At 30.4% G+C, this 27,767-nt stretch overlaps 1 protein-coding gene across 5 annotated transcripts in view; it reads right to left on the reverse strand.

Moving 5' to 3' along the window:
• The window catches only part of LOC143198776 (protein NDNF), an 81,505-nt gene that overhangs the window by 39,133 nt on the left and 14,605 nt on the right, over positions 1-27,767 (reverse strand). For 2 of the 5 annotated variants that reach the window (XM_076408279.1, XM_076408283.1), the window contains exon 2: positions 1,516-1,570. The exons of 2 other annotated variants lie outside the window; for them this stretch is intronic. Coding sequence is in view for 1 of the 3 variants with exons in the window: in XM_076408253.1 (XP_076264368.1) it covers positions 25,889-25,930 (42 nt within the window). In the remaining 2 variants the exon portion in view is untranslated. Of the gene's footprint in view, positions 1-1,515; positions 1,571-25,888; positions 25,973-27,767 lie in introns of those variants that run through there. One more of the 5 variants, XM_076408253.1, reaches the window with a different exon arrangement.

Consider the following 27,767-nt stretch of genomic DNA (forward strand, 5'->3'; position numbering starts at 1 on the left):
CATTAAAATTTTGTAATAAACTGTAGTCGTATGGGAAAAGATCTGGGCTACGGCTATAGCTGCTGTCTGTATAATAACGAGCCAGTCAATACCTCTCAATATTTGTTGAGTCAGTAGCTTAGCAGTGATGGAAGTCAAAACTTTTCTTGTTGATCAATCCTAGCTGTTTTTAATGGCCTGTTTCAAGTGCTTAATTTTTTAACAGAAGAGAGCTGAATTAATGGTTGGGATGGGCTCTAACACCTCATGATGAATAATTTGTTTTCAGTCCCTAAAACACTTAGAACTGCCTCCTCCATATTGCTACCGTTTTCGAAGCTCGGAAGAGCTTCGATAACGATCCTAGGTCGTTTTTTGATGATGGTCGACGTTTAATTCTGTAGCGATGGTGCAAGACGAACCTTGATTTACCTCGTAATTTTGAAGAACATATCCATACATCTTTAACATCCAAATTTCTGGAATGAAAATGAGCTAGCTTTTAACACGAATACCAATAACACTTGGTTTATTTACTCATTATATAATTTTTGATTAACTTAAGTTGCATTTATTTTTTCGGAAGTGAAACAGTAAAATATGACGAAAATAACAAGTCAATTGAAATGTCCTTGGCCTGACACATAGATGGCGCTACTAGAATTAAATCCATATGTTTTTTAGTTTTGCTAAAATATTGTTTTTTGAAGCGAAAATAAACAGTTGAAGTAAAAATTTGGCTTGATGCCGAGTTTTCGGACACTGCCCCAGGAAAATCAACCATGAAGGATTGGTAAATTTAGACGTGGTGAAATGAGCATCGAAGACGGTGAATGCAGTGGGTACCAAAAACCGGTTGTTACCGATTAAAACATTTAAAAAATCCGCAAAATGATTTTGAATGACCATAAATTGAAATTGAGTAAAATAGCAGACACTCTTAAGATATCAACTGAACGTGTACATCATATCATATCATTCACGAATATTTGGTTATGAGGAAGCTCTGTGCAAAGTGGGTGCCGCGCGAGCTCACTTTTGATCAAAAACAACGACGAGAACAAATCGTACTACAAAAATGGTATCGAAAAGTTGGAGGGTCGCTATAATCAGTGTCAAGGGAATTATGTTGATTAAAAGAAACTAATTTTGCCAAAAAAATGTGTTTTATGGTATCCCGGGGATTTTTCAATTAACCTGTTATCCTATTAGAATCCTAATTTCCAAAGCGTAATAACTTTTTTTATATTAGGACTTCATTGAATAGGTATATAGAGATGTACAACTCCGTACGTGTACTGTATATAGATACGACTCCTAATATGATCATATATTAGGAACAATCGAAATTAGTTTTTTCCAAACCTTTATGTATTATTTATTTAAAAAAAATTCTTACTCTTTTTCTGATACGAAAATTAAATTATTTTAAAAATTTGTATAGGATGAAACATTAAATAAAATGTGAACAAAACTACTATTAAACATTTAAAAATTATATTAATAATATGGTTATTTTAGAGATAAATAATTTACCTTTTATGAAGAACACTTTCCAAAGCTACGGTAACCACTTAAATTTGTTTCTTTTCTGTAAAACAAAAAACGGTGTTTATTAAAAAGTTTACTGAAGAACAAGCCGAAGAGCAACTAATATTTGTAGCACTAAACTCATCGTTCGCGTTCAATATCTTTTGTAAGTTAATAAGGAATAGCCTGTTACAGTTAAGCGTAAAATATATATGTCTGTCGTTTCAGGGTAAATATTATCGCTCTTTAAATTATTGTATCGGCTTGTTTGCAGTTTTAAATTGTATTTATTGCATCAATGAAATTAGTTTTAGTTCTGTATCCTTTGCGTTTCCCTTGTAAGTTTTCACATTGTATTGCTTAAAATAATTCAGTTAAAAGTTCTGCTGTTGCTGCAAATCGAACAATCACGTATTTTGGTTTTGATTTATTGATAATCAGAAATTGTTATGAGTCACAAGGTCGTAAATAAGGACAATGAATCCTATGTGAAATCGAATTGTTATTTTTCTTTTACGACATTGATATGTAAAGAGCAAAGTATTGAATGACAATAATGGAATGATTTATTGTATTTTCCAAAATACTACGGTTAAACGACAAGCTTCTTAATTGTCGAAGCTAATTCAAATCGGTTGGTTTATTTTTAAATTGTTGTCTGTATCGTCATATAGTATTATAGTATTAATTATCTTATGACGGTGAAACAAATTGGTCAAACCTTTATTTCACATAAATCTCTTTTTTTTTCGTATTGTTTCGACAATGACCATGGTGAGTCCTTCAATAGCGAGCAGTGTATGTTAGAGCCAGGATGGAATTTTTTGGATAATACACTCATAATAGTTCTAGAAAGACGGCGCAATTTGTCATTCAGCGGACGCCACAAAAGACAATTTGCGTTAATTATTTGGGGATCTTGTTATATTTATATGTGACCTGCATTGGACATTAGGATAGTACAATTATGAAACATTTGATGTTTCTTTCTAGAAATTGTAGTTGTCGATTTATTTCAATAAGTTGAAATAAACCTATACCATTAAAATCAATACATTCCAAACTATCCATCTAATTCAATAGGATCTATGTGGTAAATCATTAAAAAGTAATAGAAAATTGAACTACTGTATACCATTGCTGTATACTATATGGACAGATTACATGAATATTTTAATTATCTTATATTTTTTATTAGATAGCTAGTGGTATATGTTTTCAGTTTAAAACGAATTTCAGATATACATTCTCTTTCAATATCCATACGATTTATTGAAATATATATTTGCTATATTATACTCTACTATGTTTATTATATTTAAATTTCTTAGCTAAATTATTACTATTCAAATTTTTTGTGCATAGACCTTTAACATACTCAAGGGTAAATTTATAAGTCTAAAATATCTCAAGTTTCAAAAATGTACATCAAAGAACATTGGACAGTACATGATAAATTTAAGAGCATTTTTATTAAAAATACTGAATACTAATTTAACTGTAATATAATCACCTTTAATTATATTGTGAAAAGATAGTAAGAAAAGTGTTTAATACTAATCATTGCGACATGTACCTATTTTATTTGATGTATTTTTCCATAATAAAAAAAATATTAGAAATTAAGTTAAAATGATTGAAAATATTCCGGTTTATAGCAAGAAATACATAATTGAATCTGGCTAAATAATCAAAAATATCAATTTCTCTATACAAAACACTACATTTGTTTATTTTATTTTAGATTACTTCGATACGAAAAATGATTATACATTTTGTATTAGTTAGAAACTAATCCAACTTATATCAGTTAAGCTTCGGGTGAAAGAAAAATCGGGAAAAAGTCCATTCAGTTTTTTATATATGGCAGATTTATCATAAATTGTGCGATGTGTAGGGTAATTAATAAGATTAATTTAGATTTTTACGGTTAGTGTAATGTTCTAAAGATGACCCTCTACATGCAGGATTACACAACATATAGCTAGTATACATCTATTTCGAATCTAATAATCTACTTTAAGATGCTGGTATACTTTAATATAATTTAATAGCAATAAACCCCCATATAAAAATTGTGAAGGAATTGAATGAGGGTGGACCCCTGGGAAAACTTTTTTGCGGTCATTTTTCTTGTTGAAACTACGCTATTGTTAACATTAAAGATAAACATTTTATCTAAAGCTTTTTCACCACTTTTGTCATTTGATAATGAATGGATAGGGGCATTTTAGGTGCAGCCAAATGTGGAGCAAAATAGAACGAATTGTTAATAAGGAATGATGTCTAGGAGATTGGAGGGAAAGCTTCAAGATCCAAGAGATAATTTTAATAATAATAATAATTATTTTTAAAAATATATGAAGATCATCAAGCGTTTGCAAATTCCGTTGCAATATGAGCAAAAATACAATTTGTATATTTAATATTCCAAATAAGATAACTCTAAATTTGGGTCAATGAATAAATACGACAAAAATCTAGGCATGCATAAAATAATGTATACCTTCTTCTGTTCTATTTTTAACACAGCATACAATATGTATAGAAAATAATTTAAAAACATATTTTATCGTATCAATAATCACTTCCTGAATATTACGATTGCTAAATTATATTCACGTGCTATTTTGCTTACGACATTAATGACTCTTGATGAACTACACATGTTCATTTCAAGAAAATACTGTTTTATCTATCAGGAAAAATATGGTAATTAAAAGACGTCACTATATTTAAATAACTTAAATTATTATTTTTACAACTGTGTTTTATCTATGAAAAAATCCATATGCCTTGTTTCTTTCAAGTCAAGTCAAGAAACACTTCCTAGTTGATTGATTCTAGTTTTAAGTATAGAATTAGATGAGTAAATAGGTTCGTTGACACAAAGAATTTCGTTATGCTGGTATATAATTTTTATTCTAATTAAGTATTTGAGGTATTATTGCGTTTAAATAATTATAATAATTTATTAACCGGCTTGGTTGGCGCAGTGGTAAAGGCGACACGACGGTCCACCTGGTGTTGCGATAGTCGCGGGTTCGAATCCCACTGGAGCATGGTCGTAAATTTATGTTTGTGATTGTTATTACAAGACTGCAAAATTCGATAAGGAAAATGATCCCAGTCACGCCAGTAACCAGGCTGGGTAAGACTGGTTGTCGTCTGGGATGGTTTCTAAGTTGGTCGCTTAACGCCTTAACGATAGGCTTAACGCTGAGGACCGTGGATCGGAGCCCATGTTAAACAGTAGGTTCAGTATATATGGACTATATATAAAAAGGAAAATATATAAAAAATTATTGCTTTATTATTTACGAAGAGATAAATTCTAAGGTGTACATTTTAATTTCAATAAAATTGCCATTATTGTTGTCTATATATATTATACTTCTTTAACGTTAGATGAATTCTGGGGTAAATAATTTTGTTAGGGGCTCGATTTAATAGATTGGTTATGCAGTTAAGCATTCAGGTCCTTTGAAATACTACCATATTTTCCTTCCTAATGCGGTACTATTTTAATAGTACGTATCACCATTTACATAGAGTTGGAAGTTTATGATGACACTGCTCCATCATAGCCCATCTCATGGATATAGTTTGGATAGTTTAAGAATCAAATGAACCATTCGTGACCAACCTAGGATATAATGAACAAAATGTTCAAAATAATTTACATTATTGGGAAAGGATTATTTCCAAAAGGAAGTTCACTACCAATGTTTCTTTGATTGCCAACAAAAATATGTATATTTGTTAGGTACTAATTTTGGTGCGGCTAATGGAAAAATTATGTTCTATAGTCATTCCGATAAAATAGCCAATGCACGTTATAGATGATATCGGATATATTGCCAAATGCGGTTTGTAAAAATATAAAATGTATATATTAAGAAGAGACAGAATGCTGTAACAGAATTAGTATCTAAAATTTGATTTGTGTTAGTACTGATCAACACTATTGTGTGCTGTATGTGTTTTCTTTATACTACTATACAAACTACTAAAATTTAATGAAACGTTCTCACAGAAGTGATAAATTCAACGATTTGAAAACGAAACGAATAATATGTTACCAGATGTGTCTAAGACAACTATTGCAATGAGAAATATAACATCCACAGTACAATCACCAGCCTTCTATTTATTGCTAGTTCTGATACACACCAAGAATTGCGAAAATGGATTCGTATGTAATTTATATAACGTGTGGGGTTTAAAAGCAAAAAACAACTTTTATTTGACTTGAAAGGTATTCCATTTTAACGGAAATATATTGGGGCTTCTTGAAGCGAATGAGTGTACTCAATATATTATGACTAGATACTTATGATCTAAACACTTCACTCGTCACATCTACATCAGATAGTTAAACATAAGCACATCGTTTTTTTCCCGAACAACCAGCACCGTATCAGTTACGTTGTACAAACATCAGGAACCTCACTTATAAAATAACGACCAAAAACACGAACTTGTTAGTTTACATTGTTTGTTCCCAAATTTCCATGGTATAGCCGGTATGCAATGGTTTTCTAAGTTAACAACAGTTTCTAAGTTAAGTCTAACAGTCCACTGTTGAACAACTGAGTTGCAACCAAATTCCTGTTAACTCTCTTACATCACAGCTACTTCAATCTGCATTTCGCATCCTTATATCCTGATCTGCTATGCTTGTATCCACTAACTAGGGGTGTTTTACAAAACAGGAAAGCTTTCTAATTCTAATAGATTGTTGCTGAGTGGATTTTGAACATCTCCATCTGCTTCTATAGTGACCCTAAAGCTTGTACTGTGATTGTTTTGCTCAAATACCTCGGAAGTATGTTAATAAATGCCTCAAAAACTATAGAACGATTGTCAATCTAGCGTCAACCTGCATTCTCTTTTTCTATGTAAATTAAATTGGGTTAATTGAATGAACTGAAAAGAAAATAGACTTAATATGTCCCCGGAATTCTATCGACTGTGTCACTTATGTGACGTGTAAATAAAATAAATAAATAAATAACTTATTTTATTTGTGTCCCGTAGTGGAGTGTTTCTGGTCCATTATTTTCTGGGAATGCATCTGGATCGATGCTTAAATTAGAAAAAACCTGTACTGGTAAACCGTAAACAACTTGAGCTTAAACTGAACTAGATGTATTGATTTATACAGCGTAAATCCAAATAATCTTTGGATAATAAGATATTGCTGTATAAGTCAATAATTCTTAGGCCTATTTGGAGGTATGGTATTTAAATGTGGGGTACTATTAGCAAATAAAACCTAGTCATCCTTCAGATATTCTAAAATAAAGTGCTGTGTGCCATTGTTAACGCCCCATATTGTGCTAGTAACAAACTAATTCAGCGCGATATCTCCCCGAAGACCATAATGAGTGTAATCCGAGTGTCAAAAAAAGTGTCAGCATAAAGTACTCTGAAAGAGTGTCAGGGCACCCGAATACACTCGTCAAACAATTAAATGTGCGCGATATCAGTTAGAGCGTCGGTTAAAACGTTTACTACCATCCGACCTTATTATTATATATATAAAATACTTTTTAGAATGACACAAAATGGTAATTAAATTAAGTATAATGCTACTTTATAAGTTTGTACAGAAGATCACTTATTAAATACATCTTCTACATGCCATTGTATAACATAAATATCAATACTTATTGCCCATTGGACAGATTGTTGACATTGGACAGAATTCTAACAGAATAATAAAAAATTTATTTGAGAACTATTTTATTTTAAAATAAGACAAATTGCGACTACACTGTCGCCACAATCATATATTAATATAGAAATTTCATATAATGTAAACCTTTTCATCATCATTTGCATATCTCTCAGTTAGACACGCGGACCCAAACATACGTCTTTTTTGTCTAAAAATAAGGCCTCCATCACGCTATATATTATATAAGTCTTAAAAATGATGGGAATGGGTTGTAGGCAATTATGGAATAGATTTGGATCAAACCTAACATGTACCAGTTCTCAATAAATGTCCGTTCTAGTGAAAACATTATCAGAATTAATTCCGGGTATATATATATATATATATATATATATATATATATATATATATATATATATATATATATATATATATTGTTCTTACAAGAAATCACCTGTAGGCTAACAGAAACAGAAAAAAACCAAAAAACAAAATATGGAGTGAGAATGGTTTATTTTATAGTTAAGAATGAAACAACGGTTTTAAATTTTGATATTACAAAAGCACAAGGTAATAAAATGCAAATTGTTTTGTTTGCACGAGATATAAATCGAAATAGAACTTCATTATAAAAATATTCACGTGAGTTTCACTATATTTGCGAAACCGCAATAATCCTTTCCATACGCTAATAAAACATAAAAGACTACAAAGCGATTTATGTCAGAAGTAGCTTAGATTAATTGGAACTTTTCAGTAGACGCTCCGGAATTAATCCGACTTGTCACCAAGTGTCTTTAGTCTATTTTCAGATACTTTAGTATAATTTTTGACGGAAAACAGTTTACAAGTAAGACTTAATGTTTCAAAAATATTTCAATCGGTAATTAGTTTATTCAGAACATATTTATAAGAACAAATAACATCAGCATGTAATAAAAGAAACGCCATGTTATTTGTTACAGTTTTATACCGTTCTGTGATGCGAATTCTCTCTGATATATATCTCTAAGATATTCTCGTATTGCTCGTTATTACAGTAAAAATAATTCTATGACATTTACTTATGGCTTCGATACGACTATGCTATAGTTTAACGTTAGATTACAACAAAAATTGTTTCTGTATTTTACTACTAGAGAAAATTTTACACACGACAGCTTATTTTTCCCCGATTGATTTAATGTTACATCGTGTTAACAATATATGAGCCTTGTAATGGAATTTTATTCTACAATATAGATCATATATTTTTTTAATAGTATTACGAACTGTAAACTTGTCTACAATCCTGTTGATTTGCAGAAAAATAAACCATTTTCGTCGTGCAATTAAATTTTATATACTAACTTTCGTAAAATTATTACATATTGCCATAAAATTAACTATAACATTAGTTTATGATTTAGTCTACTGTTACTGCTAAACAGTATCAAGATATGATTTGAAATTTTCTTGTGCCTGAAATGGAAGAGCAAGGAGTGTAGGACATGTGGTTTCAGCCAGACCCATCTTGCACACAGCACACACAGCTCGTTCAACAATTCAATTATTGGATGACATTTTTCCACGAAGACTAATTTCGTGAAGTAGCGATTTAACATGGCCAGCCAGATCTCCGGATCTAACGGCACCAGATTTTTTCTAATGGGTTTTTTTTCAAATTTAAAGTTTATGTAAATAAGCCCCAAATGATTCAATATATTAAAGACAATATTCGTCACGAAATTGAAGAAATTAAGCTTCAGATGTTGCAGGATGTCATGAAAATTGCCATAAAAAAGACGAAAGTTGCATATCGAATCACGGTCTATATAATTTCTCAATCATAACGAAAAAAAAACGTAAAGACCAAATAATCTTTTTATAAAAACCATACTTGCTTATCTTTTCTTTGAGCATAGTTATAGACAGTCAAAATGGTAGCGAGACTTTTGCCCCACGTTGTAGCTAATAAATTGCTATTATAGAAGCAGTATAATTTTGTGGATGTTTCGCAAAAAATACAATACAAACTCTCTAGAACAAAGTCCTGATAAGTATTGCAAAAGTACTCAAATACCAAAGGACTGATTACTTACACCGAGACCTTCAGATGTTAAATGTCAATTCGGAAAATCAAAAGAATTGCAAATAGACCTGAGAAAAAACTCCACTCTCATGTCAATATCGATCTAATACAACTCTTGGATAACACTGATTTATTTAGTTTTGAAGAAAAAGAAGATAAGTAGCAATAGAAGAAGGCAGTAAAATTGTCTAAATTCTAACAGTTATACATAAACCTCAGGAAAACACTATTCAATAGTGAAATCTTTCTTCTAAACATACAACTTCAATATCAACACAGTAAATCTATATATCAGTTAGTATCTAATATTTAAGTAATCCGTACCTCAATACAACAATACAATCCTGTATGTACCTTAACCTTATTATACTAATAATAATATTATTATGTATATACCTTTGTTTATTTAAAACAATTACAACAATGCTAATTAATTATAATGAATCAATAATAATTGTAATAATCAATATAATTGCAAATAATTGTTTATTTCAATTATAATAATTTTAAAAATAGTTTGAAATATTTCATGCAACGTAATTAGTTTTATTTTTAAACAATAGTAGTGTCCATTTTTTATTATTATTTTTAGTCGCTCTCAACACTGTTGTGTTATTTAGCGACTTTCAAGACACTCACTTAATTTTTACGAACATTACAATTTTTTTAAACGATCTTTTGAAACGCCCCAGCGAGATTCGGTCTTAGTATGTTATTGTCGACGAGATAAACTTTTAACCCGCACGGCTACCCTTGGTATTGGTGTCCATCATTCTAGTATGGTTTGTTCAAAATTTATTTAAAGTTTTCTGAAGAGCTTGCTTTGAAATAATAACAATAAATAATTATCATTGGAGAATGGTAAAATATGGATTCATTTCAGGTATATATTCATAAGTAACACTAATTAATTAAAGTTACGAATGCCAGCTGAGCCCATATAGATATAGTCACTACTGCATCGATATAGTTGTATAGGTTTTAGTGAAAATTTTGTACAACTGAGAACGCCGCAGAAGTTGTACTTTTTAAACACTCATAATATTTACATTAACGTTGTAAATTGTGGTTAAGCTTACCAATTCAGATATTTGATTATATTTGGCATGGCTTACACAGGCTTTTGCAATATTTAACTCTGATGTTTACGCATCTGCATACATGTCAACTCTAAAAACTATTGGAACCTGTAATTTCATAATAAAAAAGTCATCACATATGCTTGAGATATAAGTAAATGTTTGAACAAAGATATTTTATTAAATTTCACTTAGTAGTGATTGTGATATTACTAAATTGATGGCAAAAGATACAAATTCGTCTTCGAGGACATTGAATTATTATGTCTTCTTATGACTAAGCTGGCTAAAATGGATTTTAACGAGTTTGCATGATTTCACATTTGCATAGATTATACATATTTAGATGTGTATAATGAATTTATACATTAGAAATATTTAACAAGTGAAAATTTAAAAGCTCTCATTAATTGTACTTGAACAATATTAGAATTATATTTCAGCATTAAGCAAATCTAGTTTAATACATTAATATTTTGTTAATATGAAAAACATATTTATTCAACTTAGAGAAAATTTAACATATGAAAACTAAACTTTAATTGTTTAGATTATAATAGAAATTTTGAAGTTTCTACAATTATTATTTTAGATATCTTCAAAGTAACTGACTTTTACAGCAATATGTTCAATCAATACAATAATATTCTGCTTCCATAGTTTAAAACGTTCAGCGAACTGTCTTTTTTTTATAAAAATACTTAATAACTATATCCCTTCTGCTTTTTGGAATAATTTCTCTACCAAATACTTTTTGGGTTCACAAAATAGCGCACAAGTTATACATTGTTAAATATAGTTAGTATGGAAAATATTATATAACTAATTTCATTTTGGTTACAGAAAAGGATTGAATTAAATATAGCTTCCTTTCTTAGCACCTTACTTATTTTTTATGACGTCTACACGTGTGTATTTTACATAAAAAAATGTTACATAGCAAAATACTTGGCCATGATAGTGGATACCAAGGTTAAGTGGCAAGGGTATGTTAACAAGAAATAAGCAGATATAGATCTGTGTATGATGCTGAAAACAAGGGGTGATTATTATTTAAACAAATTTTGTCTCTGCAGACCCACGGTATGTAACTAGGGATTTACGCAAAGAAATTTAATGTCAATGTGATCCAAACTTGTCATAACCAAATTGTTTGAAGCTTTGTTAAGGTCCTATGGTAACTAGAACCAACACCAAGTGGGATTGTGTCAACATAGAGACGTAGCAATGCTACAACCGCTAGATAATAGTGGACCTACCCAAAAGAGACGAAAAAGATGTGAAAAACTTATGTGGAGTGCACCAGCGGGAATATATTCCTTAAACTCTTTATTACGTTTGAGAAATCTTAGATCTAGATTTTAAGAACCATTAAGGAAAACTTTCTAAATAGTGAATATCTAGTTTTAATATGTTTGCAAAAAGAGACCAATAGGGGGCAGTGAAAGTAGCCAACCAATGAAAATCTTAAAAGTTTTAATAGTTGCTATTTTCAGTATTTTGTTGAATTGATCAATGTCTGTGGTATGTTTTTGAGTTTGATATTATTTTAACATTTTAAATCGTATAATCATTTATTATTGCAGTTTTTTACTATTTGCTCTTAGACATTGAAATGAATAGTTAGCGTTTTTTAAATTAAATGTAATATTTTTTCTTACAAAATTGAAAAAACCGTTTGAAATTATTAGAACTAGTCGCAATTTGTTTTTTTTTTTAAATTTATCAGATTGACCAGATAGGATCAAATTGTCGTTTGCTGATATCGCTTCGGGTAATTGGATTAACTACCGAGGTTTGTGGATAGGTAGGGATTTGATCAACCTACACTGAGCATGTTCGTGAAGCTTTTCCTCATAAACAATGGGGGTGTTGAGTAACGCGCGGACTTTTTCAGACTGAGACCCTTGGAGTAGTGTAAGTTGTCTCTCAGAGACATACCTGTACTACACCTGTGCTTGTAGAGGCAGAATGGACGGACTAGCATCTTATATAGAGTCGCTTTCTGGGGGAAAGGGAGCTTTTTCTGCAGAAGAGTGGGAATAGTAGGGAATACACGCTATTGCCTTTGCAAATAGCGTGATATATTTAAGTTGACCGTTGGAACCCGCGGTCTGGGGAGTTCTCGAGCCAGGGGATAGGACTAGGGGATATTTTTGATTCGGAGGCCATAAGTACGGAACTACTTCTTACGGTGAGACAGAATAGCCTGAGCCTTGCTGGAGTTAATCTGCAACCGGTAGAATTTGTACCACGCAATTGCCTGGTTGAGTTGGACTTGTAGGATAGGGTCGGGACTGTAACCGGTGGTGAAGAAAGCTGTGTCATCTGCATAAAATGTTGTGTTTGAATGTTCGTGAAGTGGGAGATTAGCCACATAAATGTTGAACAGTGCTGGAGCTAGTGGTACACCTTGCAGGACTAGTCACAGTTGGAAGCATCTTTGATACTCGGTAGCAATTTTTTTGTTTCCTTTATAAATCCTTCTTCGATCATCTAAGTATTACGTCACAAACCAAAAACTCCCCTTAATACTTGTTAATTTCAACTACTAAACAATTCAATTTATTTCCATATTTGTCATTCCTTAAAACTAGCAATAACCATTAACTGACAGATAACATATTTGATAAAATATGCATTATTGCTATTTACACTTTAACGAAATATATTAAAATGCAATAGTTGGAGGGAAAAACGAAATTTTGACTAACCTACATCATCTACTGTAAGAAGCTATAAAATATTAATTTCAAAATATAACATTTTAAAGCACATATTAATTATATGAATTAAAAATAAAATTCTATCTGTGGATTGTTGGATTTTACTATTTTCGTTTAATCTCCACCTTCCAATTACAAATTAAACAGGTAGAAATTATAAATCCGCAGTTGCGTAACGATGTTGGTGTGAAAAAGAAATTATTTTACTATAGTATCCACTTTCACGCACAAATTATAACAGTTTAATCCTATCGGTATAATAATATTTAAATTATTGACATCGTGCTGGTTAACATATAGTTAAACATATAAACTTCGACATCAAAAGCAATATCCAACAGTACTTTACTAATCTATGTTATGTTTGAAATTATAATCCGTGTGGTTTAATTATAGCTGTCGAGTTAATATGTTATGCAAAGCCAATTAACGCGAATTAATAATAATTCAAATACCGGAATGTTCAGAAAATAATTGTACAAAAATCATATAAATTATCGCTTGAGCTCATTCTCAGTAAAATAATATATACTACCAGGTTCATGATAGCATAATAACGTCTGATGTAAAGAGGTTTTTTAATTGCAGAGGCTGTATGTAAAATATGTATGTGAACATCGAATATGTGTCATGAAGCTCCTGGTGGTCTGGTCTCTCGTGATCAGTCTAATATAGATAAAAACATTTTACAACTGTGTTACGTTTATCGTTAATTATCACGTATTGTTAGATTTTCGTTCAAATAAAGTTATATTAGTTTATTTAATAATTTATGAGAAATGAAATATGAATACATGGAATCTAAAATGAATTAAGGATCTATAAATGTAAATGTGATTTTATTTTATTCCCTTTACTATATTTACGTATAGTATAATATCAGTTCGTTTATTTCCAGGAATCATGAAATTCTATATCACATATACTTTTTATAGTAGATATCATTCGGTGAAAATCTTTTTCTATGAAATAATTATGGAGGTGTGACAAGATCTAAAAGATAGGCAGTGTCTAGCAACTAGCTAGTTTATTGAGTAAAGTAGAATTGATTGCAGAATGCTGAAACAATTCTTAGTTTAACCCACTGAATTTAGCGATCTATTAGAGCAGTGTGATCTAGATAACGCCCTAGCACTTTATACATAATTGTTTTTTCTTTCTTTTTTCCCATTAATTTGCATCCAGTTCATTGATGCATTTTCATGAATTTATTAATTTATTAGTTTTACTTCTAAACTAATTTTTTCATAAGAAGAGTTGGTTCCACAGTATTTCTGCGCTTCTTGTTGAAGCACGTTATGGTAGACCAAGTTTCATTCAGTGATGACGACACAGACACCACATAATCTATTGATATTTTTTCAGTTTAGACTCGTATGTTTTTTCCGTTGGTATTGATTATGGGAAACATTAAACGGTGTTTGAAATTTCCAAATTAAATGTAACGTAATCTATAAATTATAAAATATTATAATGTTCTTGAATTTTTAGTTCTATTGATGACGAATTAATTAACAACCAGGCATAATATAAAGTGGGTGAAAATAATTTCGATTTTTTTCAACCGATAGTTTAAAGTCGCATATTTTTATTAACAATTAATCAAAATACATAAAAGTAGCGAGATTCGTCTATTCAGTGAAATGTTAATTTCATTATGCTATGCTTTTTAGCATAAAATTAATATATTCGCCATAAAAACATGGAAAAACCGAAATTACTTTTTCCGTAACCCAATTTGATCATCATCATCAATCCGTAGTCGGCGCTGCTGATTAATGATAATAAATCAATGATGCCATTGATGCCGGTAGGACTAAATTTATGAACGACAACTTTCAAACAGCAAATGGAGCCTTGAAACGATAGAGAGAGTCTCTCATAGACTTCATGACCTCTACAATTATAACCCAACATGGGATTTACCAGCTCCGCAAGCAATGGGCATTACAGAAACTTCATTTCCTGATAACGAGCCAATAATTGACTAATGACAAGTGTAGCAATACCGATCAAGTGATGACAGAAAAGATCAAGGCCCGTGGGAAAACATTGTTTCAACGGCTTCACGTGTTACTCATATAAATTTAATAGTAAACATTCTAAAAAATATCGAGGTCTCCTATCAATTAACAGGAAGGTATTAATGAAGATCATACAATTGATAGTTCAAAGAGTTTGCGACGAGACAAGCCGAGAATAGCAGATGGGAATTAGACTCAACTGCGGTTACGTCCATAAGATTTTCACATTCTGCCAATTTATGGACGAATATATTAGATATGGAAAGCATGCAATTGTCGTTATTAATGATTTTCGGTCTGCTCTCGACTGTATATACTGGCCCTTAATCTGGATAGCTTTGGCAGCTGAACATATTACCTTAAAACGTATTAAACCTCTTCAGGCATTTTATAATGGATATATTTGATATCCTAATCGGAGTTTGCCAAGGAGATGTTGCCTTTTTACTGCTTTCCAACAGTTATGGCGTGTAGTATGATGCTACAAAAACCGATCGGATGTTTGCTGATATTGTGTGCTAAATTCGATGATGGAGGTGTGGAGGCTTCCAGCATTTTGTATGATATAGTTCGCACTATAGATCCATATAACTTGAGAATTAATTTAACAAATACTGTCAATCTGTTGACAACTGATTTATTGTAAATTTCAAAGGGATCTAACTAGAGCAATTGATCGAATTAGAAATGAAGTTTTTTGATAACCTGCACTCAAAGACCCAAATTGCAATGATCTGTCTAATCAAAACCAATCTATGGCTTCTTTAGCGAAACGAAACTGACCTTTTGGGTGGAAGACGTAGCGCACAACCTACAAAATCGATCGAGATAGATCTGGGTTAAGATAATACGAAATCGATCTGAATCCCAGTTATAACAATAACAGAATATTCAATAATCTAATATAATTTAGCAAAACAAATGCTTCTTAGAAAATCGATTTTATCCATCAACTTAAACCGTCTTCAAGACCCATTCCAATACGGTGTTTTTTATAATCCCATTGTTAAGTTTCAGTAGTAATTTCCCCAACAAGAAATGTTATTAATAACTATTTATTTTTATTCAAATGCAAATTTCATTTTTATACAATATTTTAAAAGTAATTAAAAATCATAACAAAACATAAATTGCTATGGATATTTAAAGATTTAACATAACATATTTATAAATTTAATTAAACAATTAAAACAGTATAAAAACCAGTTTGTTATTTATTGTAAAATATACACTGGCTAATAGTATATGTGTTTTCCCTATGTGTGATCCTGATGACCAAGAGTTGCCGTTTTGTTTCAAACACGCCCATTTAAGATCGGAATATTTATACATTCAGTTATGTAATATTTGGAAAACTGCCAAAAATAATATCCATTTCGTAATTTATATTAAGTTAAATCTGTTTTAGTGTTAAATGCTATTTATTACCATTAGTTTAATTTATTATATTTTATGACAATAATTAACTGCAATTGAAGAATTTATCATTCATTGGCAGAACCAGGGTAAAAATTAAAAATTAACGATATAACGTGATATAACGTGATAAGATAACAAGGTGGTAATAATGAGATACACTAATTTTTCATCGCCTGTTACTGTTCGATGCAGGAATAACTTCCTTTCATACCTTTGAAATAGTATTTCACTGACGATAATTCGATAATCTAATTGCCTGTCATTCATTTCATGCGGCAATTATCTTCCCATCTTTTGGATCTTTCCCATTGTTTGTATTTATTTACATACTGCGATTCAGTTCACATTTAACATTTCTGTCTTTTTTTTAAAATTCCTGTTGGGTCATCATACAATAAATCCTGAAATTTTGCATCTTCAAACGTTTTTGGACTGCTAAGAAATTCTATGCCTTGAACGCTGAAATCAACACCACCGACTGTCTTTATCAGTGATTTTCACCGGCTTTTTTCTTCTGTTGAAATGCAGCAAATGCCCCTGATATTATGCCGCATTATATATACGCAAAACCGAAAAATAATTACAGACACATCTGGTAGAACTCAAGTCCACTTATCAAATATATATACTACTTCCCTCTATTTCCACGATTTTGATATCCAAGTTGTTTTTAAATTTAATTTCATATAAAAACTGATCTTGACAAACTATTAATTTATGATACGCAAGTATTAATTCCAATACACTATATTACAACGATGAGCCATAGTTTTGTTCACTATTAAACAAATTCCCAGGCTTAGATCCTCTTCAGTCTGCGAACAATATATCTAAGCTGCATAACAGAACCTTAGAGCTTACGGGCAAACATTTTCCTTTTGCTCCCTTCGAGAGCAACATCTTTTCATTGTAGTGATTCCTAGATCTCGATGCTCAGTCCTAGTTTCTTAGTTTGTTACTATACTATACATCGTAATTCTCTCCGTTTTGGGAATATCACTGGTATAGAGCAGATATCCTGAGGCACACCTGCATTTATTTCTTTCAATTCAGAATATAATTCTGAAGTATGTTGAAGATGCAAGATTTTAATACCACTGCATTTTGCTTTGGAACTATTTTATTTAGTTTATATATCAAGTATTCCTGCTAAAATATGTCAAGGATAGCTGATATGATATGCTTATATCCAAGTATGTGAAATTTATTGTTTATTGTTAATAATTTTTTATTCTACCATTTGAAGGATATGTCCACAAGACACTAAACAAGATCTACTGAGAAGTGTGATAATTGTAATTACAATTATATTAGCTATATTTTTCGAAAGGTCGCTATACATATTGTAATTTGTCACATTCCATTAAATGAAAATGTGATTTTGCGAGATTATCGCTTAAAGTACAGTTACGGACAAATCTAAAATAACATTTTGGGAAAATAATAACGTAATGAAAACACGCAAATATGCCGACAGTGTATACATCAAAATGTTCATTCATATGTTAATTATCAATGATATTCGAGAAAAAATTCCAGAACTGTATAACTGATAGGCATAATAAACATTTCAGGGCGCACATATTTTTAAACTCGATAGAAACTATGAAAATGTTGTTAATAATACATGCAGCGTTTGAATGGTGATTCTTAAAAAGAGATCGACTGTTTAATGGGTTTTTAGAGATTATAATGTACTTTAAAGTCTCTATTTTATGGATATAAGAGATATATGATAGATATTTGATATTTGGATATTTGATGATACAACCAGAAAGTAATTAAATTAGAAGCTATACCGGTCATAGCCATCCTGATTACTGACGTGGCTTAGATGACTGATCATTGTGGGATTTTTCACTCTTGTCTATAGAAAAAGACATAACAAATATAAATTAAAAATATCTACGGACTGTGTAGCATTCGTATTTACTTAACCAATGAGAAAAAACATTACACATTATATATTACTCAATCAAGAATAAAATTCAATATGGCGAAACCATCAATAAAAAATAAGTAATTTGTAAAAAAACTAGTAGAGATATTTTATAAATTTCCAAACTTTTTAATGTATCTTTTCCTAAGTTACTATATTACAAACAAATGGAAAAATGTGTAAGAACCTTTTTAGATTTTGTGTTAAATCATCATATTATCATTGACTAATGAAATGAAATGATATTATAATTCGGATATGTTTATTACATTGGTGAATTTTCGAATATCATGTTAACACTTAAGGCTAATATTCGCAGAAGAGAATGTAAATATTAATTTTAAAATTGTGTATAAAATAAACGTGCCTCTTCGAGGGACACTTTATTGATGGACATAAGTGAACATGACATTCTGTTTATCCTTTGATCTGAAAGAGGGCAATATTTGTTACATCTTTAACAACTGTTAGGAGTGAACGAATTTTTAGTGGTACTGTATAGAGTGTATATGGACAATATTGAAAAGTAAAAAATGAACGGAATACATGCATGCACGCAATAATCAATATAATTGCAAGACCAAGTTGGCATAAAAAGAATATAGGATTTATAAAAAAGAAATAATATTTTTTTGTTTCACTTACTTCAAGTTGCTAAAAAAATTACCGGATTTATCATAGATATTCGCATAAGTTCTGCAAATGTGAATGTCAAGAAATATAAGAATATGAATATAAATATTCATTATATCACTGGTACAAACGAACTGTAAATGGTGTAGACGTAAGTTGTGCTTTACAGAATCATAAACAATTGGATAATTTTTTAAAGAAATGACGAAGATATTTCTTTAAAAGCATCTTTTGGATGGATTTGCCGAATCAACTTACTAATTCTAGATCGATTTTTAACTCACTATTTAAGTCCTCAAATCGATTCTCTTATTAATAACAGGTCAATTGAAAAATCCCCGGCCTACCATAGTAAATGACACTTTTTGCAAAATTAGTTTTTTTTTTATGCAACACAAGTCCCTTCAAGGGTGATAGACTGATTATAGCGACCCTCCTACTTTTCAATAATATATTTGATGTACGATTTGTCCTTTGCTTCAAAATAGGCCTCAGTTTTGGCGATCACCTCTTCATTCGACAAAAATTTCTTCCCAGCGAGCATTCTTTTGATATGTGAGAACAGGAAACAGTCGCTTATTACGCTTGATCATCTTCAAACGCTGCTCCGAATCATCAACTCGTCGTTGTTTTTGGTCTAACGCGAGCTCGCGCGGCACCCACTTTGCACAGAGCTTTCTTATACCTAAATATTCGTGAATGATATGATGTACACGTTCAGTTGATATCAGTGTCTGCTATTTTATTTAATTTCAGTTTACGGTTACTCAAAATAATTTTCTGGATTTTTTAAATGTTTTCGTCGGTAACAACCTCTTTTGGGCGTTCACCGTCTTTAGTGCTCATTTCACCACGTCTAAACTTAGCATGCCAATCCTTGATGGTTGATTTTCCTGGGGCAGTGTCCCGAAACTCGGCATCAAGCCAAGTTTTTGCTTCAATTTTTTCTTTTCAAAAAGCAATATTTTATCAACACGCGAAATTCCTTTTTATCCATTTTGTTCACAATAACAAATTTCGCTTCACTCAAAATGCTATAATTCACAAACTAGTGATCCGACAGCTGTCAAATTTATACACGCATCAGTTGACGGTTACGGCTAACTAAAAAACATATGGATTTAATTCTACTAGTGCCATCTATATGTCAGGCCGGGGACTTTTCAATTGACCTGTTACATCTGAAAGCGTTATCCCTAATGCTTTGGAATATGATATCTATTATCTCAATTAAATTATATTGAAACATATTCTACGGTAGCTTCCTTTACTAATATAATGTTACGGAGCGGCTGTAAATATTATTTTATGTTTTACTGAAATAATTCTCAATAAAAGATTAAGATTAACTTTACCTGTGCGCTTTCCGAAAACATTAATGTCGGATTTTAAATAAAACAAACATATTAGATCTAATTTAATCGCATTAAATAAACAAGCGCTTAAAAAAATATGCAGAGAGAAATCTATTAGGAATAAAACTTTCGAATAAAATACTATTAATTTATTTAATCCTATTTGCATGAACATGGATAAGCTATTTATGTTATATTGTAATATATTGTATTATGCTATTATTACATGTAATAATTCGTGTTTTTTTCTATATAGCTTATTTTCAATGTAATTAAAAAATGGCATAAACCGCTCGAATTATTTTTCAATCTTCATAAGAAATGTATTTTTCCTTTTGATAGGCCAAGTGACATTAATGGCAATAAATGATTGTTTACAACAATATGTATTGTAAGAGTAGAAGAACAGTGGCAGTATCTAGGCTGTCCGAGTAATATTTGGCTAGTTTTGAATGTGTGAACGAGTATTGTTGTTCTAAAAAATATTTAACTAGTATCGAATAGTTTAAGTATATTTGTTGTATTTAATAAGGTTTCATTTCGCTTTATTATATTATAGTAGATCATACTCTTTTGATAATCGACTGAAAATACACACTAATTATATATCATATATAATATATCTATTTTATATCCGTATCAGTATTTTATACACGATTAGAAAAAGTTAAAAAGGTCAAATAAATCTCACAAATTACAAAAACGTTTTAACTGAGTCGCTTAAAAATACTACTAATAAAGTAATTCTAAATAAATACATTCAATTAAAAGGGGGTTTTAGTACTAATTATCTAATGGGTAGTATATATTTTTCTGATTGTAGATTTGTCATTACGATTTTACCACTACACGGCAGAAATTAAATACCAGTTGATGCAGTGAGGGGAAGCCGGTGGTTCAGCACCAAATAATGCCCTCAGCAACTTCCGGAAGGTCAGCGTGTTTTGGGCTGGGAAAGGGATCTAGTTAAATGATTAACTGAAACAGATAGATTAATACAGGCGAATATTACTCCTACTTTCTTGTCCACCTAGATGCGAAAATTCGGCCTGGAAGGTCGGTTTGAAGGAAGAAAAGTATATGTTTCACCAAGACAACATACTTGTACCAAGGCGCTGGAAAAATGGTGAGGTCTGGAGTACGACTTACCCGGCTGTCCCCCCATTTTCCTGATGTTAAGCCTTTATGCTTCAAGAAATGTGTATATGGGAAATACTTTCCATGCAATGAAGTAATTGAGAGAGCTGTAGATGAATATTTTTAAACATTCCAGACTTTTATTTCAGGGAAGAAACATTTTTAAATGAATCATTATGTTATCATGAAGAAGGTTATACAGGGGAGGGACAAAACATAATGAACACCATTGTCTCGGTGTAAATATTGCTTAATTTATGTACTGCTTACTTTGTACGCCAAGTCTTGTGGGCTAAATTTCAGTATTATACGCTATGTTCTGCGACGGTTAAACAAACGATCGGTGAAACATGTGAAAACAAATGAATTGTTACCACCAAATTTACCATATTTGTTAACTTCATTGGTGGAGAGATGTAATGTGCCAAACACAAACTTAATTGAGAGAGATCGACGAACATTAAAACTGTGGCCAGAAAATATGAAACTGCTGTGGCAAAATTCACAGCAGGGTTTAACACTCATTTAAGTTATAATATTTCGAAAAGAACAGTATAGCGGAAGTTCCATAAAACCAACATTATAACGGAAGCTATGTTGCGAAAGAAGTAGAACCCCGCGAAGAAGTTGAAGTTGCAAAAGTGTAATGAACAATAAGTGTGTGATTATTAAACCTAGACACTTGATTGGAAGAATATGGTCCGATGAATCATCGTTTATATTATATATCCTACAAACGGCCGGTTTATGTATGGAGAATGGTTGGAAATGGGTTTGATGAGCATTATTCACTCAGGACCAATAGAAGTAACAGTGCAATCTGATATCATACCCGTGATGGTACCAGGGCAACTATTTGTACTACCTCGTACCTGACCTTCAAAAGCAGATGGGACCATCTATTAGGTTGGAGGGATACTTTCACAAAGTGGGAGGGACGGTATCTAACAATATTATTAAACATATTCTATCAGGTCAGTACAATCGTGCGACTTCAATATTTTTGAACATTATGGGAAGTTTCACAACAGAGTTTAATAAATAAATATAGGTAAATAAATTCTTAGGATTAGAATGGATGGAAATGGCTTACCTTGTCAGTAGAGATACAGTAATAGAGTCAGTTATTGCAGCCTCCAAATATTTCATATTTCTCCCTAACTAACTATTATAATTATTATTATGTATCCATTTCAATATATTTTATTTCGTGAACGAACACGTATCTATAATTTAATAATTATCAGATATATCGCATTTTCTGTTGTAGGTGTTTTGTGGCGAATTTTATGTCACTTAACATGGAAAAAATGCTACCGAAAGTCGTATTTTAATGAGTCATGCTGCAGCTGAGCCATTGTAGATAAACAAACAATGAATTAAATTGACTTCTGAGTGACGATTTGACACACAGGAGAGATATTTTGTAATTTGCTGCTTCGATAAAAAAAGGACGGCTTGGTGGCGCAGTGGTAAAGACGATGGCACGGTCCTCCTACTGTTGCGATAGCCGCCGGTCCGAATCCTGTTGGAGCATGGTCGTAAATTTATGTTTGTGATTGTTTAAAATTTGTGAATGTTCTAGGCAATAGTGTAAAATCTGGCAAGAAAAATGATCCCAGTCACGCCAGTAACCAGGCTGGGTAAGACCGGATGTCTTCTGGGATGATTTCTAGTCAATAGGCTTAATGCTGAGGACCGTGGTTCGGAGTCCACGTTAAACTTTAAACCCAGTCCAGATAAATCCACAGTTGGTAAAAGGAGACTTTAATATATATATATATATATATATATATATATATATATATTTAATAATACTTTTTTTCAGATTCACATTAAATATATTATATTATTATATATTAAATATATTTAATATATTATATTTAAAATATACTATTTTAAAAAACACTGAAATTAATTCTCACATTATTTTGAATATATTCTCAGTGCAAGGTGACCCTCTAAATATACAAATTAATAAAATTTTGTTTTATTACATTATAGATATTTTCACAAAAGTAGTTAATTGGATATTTCCCACTAGTTCTCAAAGTAATGATGGCCTTGTCCGATCATATTCTAAACCTATCAACCCTTGATTTATATCCATTAGGTTTTGATTTATTGAGACTGATATTAATTTACATATTGCCTATTTATTCGAAGTAGTGCCGATTAGTTTTTAATGCTTTGTAAATGTTTATTAATCGGTGCCTTATTATATTCACAAAACACACCTGTTGGATCAACAAACACATGAATCGATGTTTCTACCGTCAGCATAACGGTTGTTTATATTAATTTTTTTCGCTCAAAAATAGTATTTGAATAATGTTATATTTGAATTTAAGCTAAAAGGTTCTAATTGTGGGAAAAAGTTTTATTGATGTTTATATTATAATAATTTTTAAGAGCTAAGCAATGAATTCCAATCTTATCAATAGCCTGATCAATAAGTTATTTATCCTCTCTGAACTAATCCAGAAACTGTCAGAACGACATGAATTTGTTTGACTATAACATTTTTAGATAGATCATTCATGTATATCACTCATATGGTATGTTATTTAACGTGTGCAATTCTATTTTGAGTATTAACGCCTGAAGTGACGTTATTGAAGAATTACGTTGATAATTTTAATGTCGTTTCATATCTTATGCATTTGAAATAAGGTACATGTCGTCAGTAAAAAGGTATTAATTTTTCAGAAGATATGAATTAATAGATTCTTTGAAAGTACTTGAATGCATTTTGATTAGCAAGATCTATTAGATAAAATAAGTATCAACGTAAAAAAGCCCAACCTAACTGTTAATTCGATGGTTAAGAAAATTCTCTACATAAAGTAACAGTTTTCCATTTAGTATTATAGTATTATTTCCATTATATAAATATATATACATATATATATATATATATATATATATATATATATATATATATATATATATATATATATATATATATATATATATTAATAAATTTATGGTGATGCAGCTCCGTCATACCCCAGCTATGGGGTTTTGATTTCAATGATTTAAACGTTGATATATTGATGTGATTCAAGAAGAATGTCTTGGAGGACCAAAAAGTTCGATGACAATGCAACTCAAGAATTATTTCAGGGCGAATTCGTGGACATTCTTGAACAGCGAACAGGGCAGTATTGCTAAGTTGTCAGATATAAAATATTTCAATTAATGTAGATTGTGTTAATTTTTCTCAACAAATGCTTTTTTAAAGAAAAAATAAATGTACAAACATTATATCACTAATTAAATTATCTGAGATTCAATATTTGTAATATTTATGGTAAATATTTTATCGTTTAATCGATGTACAATTTAAATAATACCTAATTTACAGAAAAAATTATATTTTTTCACAAAAACAATATAATAGGGCTCAGAAAGCTTCAATAACGGTAATTAAAAAGTGAATTAAAGTACGAATGGTAACACCTACCGTAATAACCAGTTTAGCCCTTTGTGGATTTCTAGATGTTTTTCCATTGTAAAAGTTGAAAATGTTATTGTTATATGTTATTCTAATTCATATAATGAAATAGAAAAACCTAAAAAACCAGGTATAGTAATAATAGGTAATAGGTGAATCCAGATCGTACTGAACAAGCGTTTGCCAAAATATCCAAAAGCCATAAATAAAATCTGTCTAAATATGTCAACTTTTTGAGTTTGCTCTACTCCTTAACAATAACATAAATTATATTATACTATAGTGAATTGTAGAATATGAAGTTAAAAATACTATAATATTATTTAAAAAGTGGTAAATACTCTAACTTCAGAGTATTTTAATTATCGGAATATGTTATGCATACAAGAAAGTTTCCAACATTTTAAAGAAAGGACGCCAATAAATTATGTTAAAAATGTCCAATTTAAAACATAGCACCGTTAAATACAAGAAAGTTACGCAAACAAGAAAGTTTCCAGCATTTAAAGAAAGAAATTTTATTGTTACTTATTTTTACCAAAAACGAATAACTTGAAAAAACATATCCTATCATATCAATATACAAAAATAGGGTGAATCAGTCTCAAAATATAAAACATCCTTTCTAGATGGTAAGTATATAATGACAGGAAGACAGTAAAATAAAGTGACATTTTTTCACAAAAAATGAATATTTGTGGATTAATGACAGGTCAGACTATTGTATATTCAAGTTTAAATTAAATAGGAAACATTTTTTGCATATAATATATAATGATACAATAACACTTTCACAATATTATAATATTTAAGAATAATGTTTGTTATTGGTGAATGCAATAACACAAATAATTACCTTCGTGGTTCTCTTCACAGATGAATCATAGTTTCGCCACATAAACTATTTTACTATTCACAAAAATCACTAAAAGAAATATAACTTCTAGTCATACTTTTACCATGTTTAAAATCAGATTAAACTCAAATAATTATCATAATAAAAAACGTAATATTTTGTTTTGATGTGATGTCGCCAAATAATATGGGAGATAACAAATGTGTTCAGTTTGCTAACAGAGAAATGTAGGAGTAATTAAATGAACAAATATGAACCAACTCGTTAAATAGCTATGTAGCTTAAAAATGTTTAAAACGTGTAGGTTTCTCTCCGGGAAATATATATATAATATTATCAGTGAAAAAGGATCTTATTGGAAAAGTTTATTACCCAATGCCTGAATTTACTTTTATACGGCGGATAAAATTAAAGCAATAAGGCATATTTAAAAATCTGTATGAAAGTTACCAGTGATTAACGGTAATATAAAGCTAATGTACACAACACAAATTTCCAAAGAATCTTTGTATTTAGTTGTAACTCGTTCTTAGACGAACATTTTAGAAATCGCAATCATTTTTGCGAGACCGTAAAAGATAAAATCCAACCAATCAAATGTTATGTGTATTTTCGTCTCTGTATTTGAAGAGTTCGTTTATTTTTATCTGAAATTAGATGGTCAACTATAAATCAGATGAACTGTTGGAGTTCGTGTTTGTCGAAATTGAATTTATTATTTTTTTAGCGATTTTATGAAGTTTGTGTATGTGAACATTTCTAGATTTAAATATATGTATCAAAATAATTAATATATATATATATATATATATATATATATATATATATATATATATATAGTCTATTAAAATTTTTTTGTACAAGCGTCATCAAGATTTTTAATATATTGCCTGCAGCAATTTATAAGTTCGTTTTAGAATCAGATAATATTTTCTTTCTCATTTTATTCTAGTAAAAAAGGGACATCTCTGATAAGTTTGAACGTGAAACCGAACTAGCCTGTCAAAGTCGTCGGGGTATCACATGTAAGCAAAATTATTCAAAATATTAGTTATAATTACTACAGGTTATAAACCGGCTAACGTTATTTTAGCGATTTGATTATTTTGATAAATTTTAAATCACTTTGTTTGAAAATACTGAAAACAATAAATAGGAAGAGTCAAAAATTGATTGCGGCTTTAATAAGTTATTTCGTAAAGGATCGAGATAATGGAGGCTCCCTTTTGATCGTAAATTCCGTTAGAGGGATAATTTTTGATGATATTAAATATTATAAGTTGCTGCAATTTTAAATGTTTTTAGCATGTTGTTACTGCGCTGAATATTAATGAATTATTATAATGATTATGAATTAATGATTACAAACTGAAGAACAATACGTTAGATTTAATCGAGAAAACTCGTCTACATACGAAGTGGGTGACGAATCTTGACCAATTTGATATCGGCTCTATTCGAGATCAAATATACGAAATGTATAAGAATAGTGAGCACAGAAACTATTTTATCGATATAAACATAATTTAATAAAATTGTTTCAGAGAAAATTGTTAGTTTTGAAAGTATACATAACAGAGTTACGGACATGCAACTTTTTAACTTCATACACTCTTATAAGGCATAGGATTTAAATAGTGTATAGATAACCCTCGAAGAGGTCTAATGGATCCAATGTTTAAAGGCGTATAATAAAATCAAGGAAGATAAATTTTTTAAATTTGTGTATCTTGATGAAACTTGGATGTTTCAAAATGGTTCATTGGGGTGCTCTTGACAAGACGGTAACAAAAATTATTTTAAAGACAACAGAAATTGATAGAAAAAGGTAAAAGTTACAATAGCCTTTGATTAGATTGTGTAGGTCATAATATTTATT

Source organism: Rhynchophorus ferrugineus, unplaced genomic scaffold (assembly GCF_030347505.1).
Source record: "Rhynchophorus ferrugineus isolate W39M unplaced genomic scaffold, kcgeb_rfMv2 rfM1, whole genome shotgun sequence".
In the NCBI taxonomy this organism is placed as follows: domain Eukaryota; kingdom Metazoa; phylum Arthropoda; class Insecta; order Coleoptera; family Curculionidae; genus Rhynchophorus; species Rhynchophorus ferrugineus.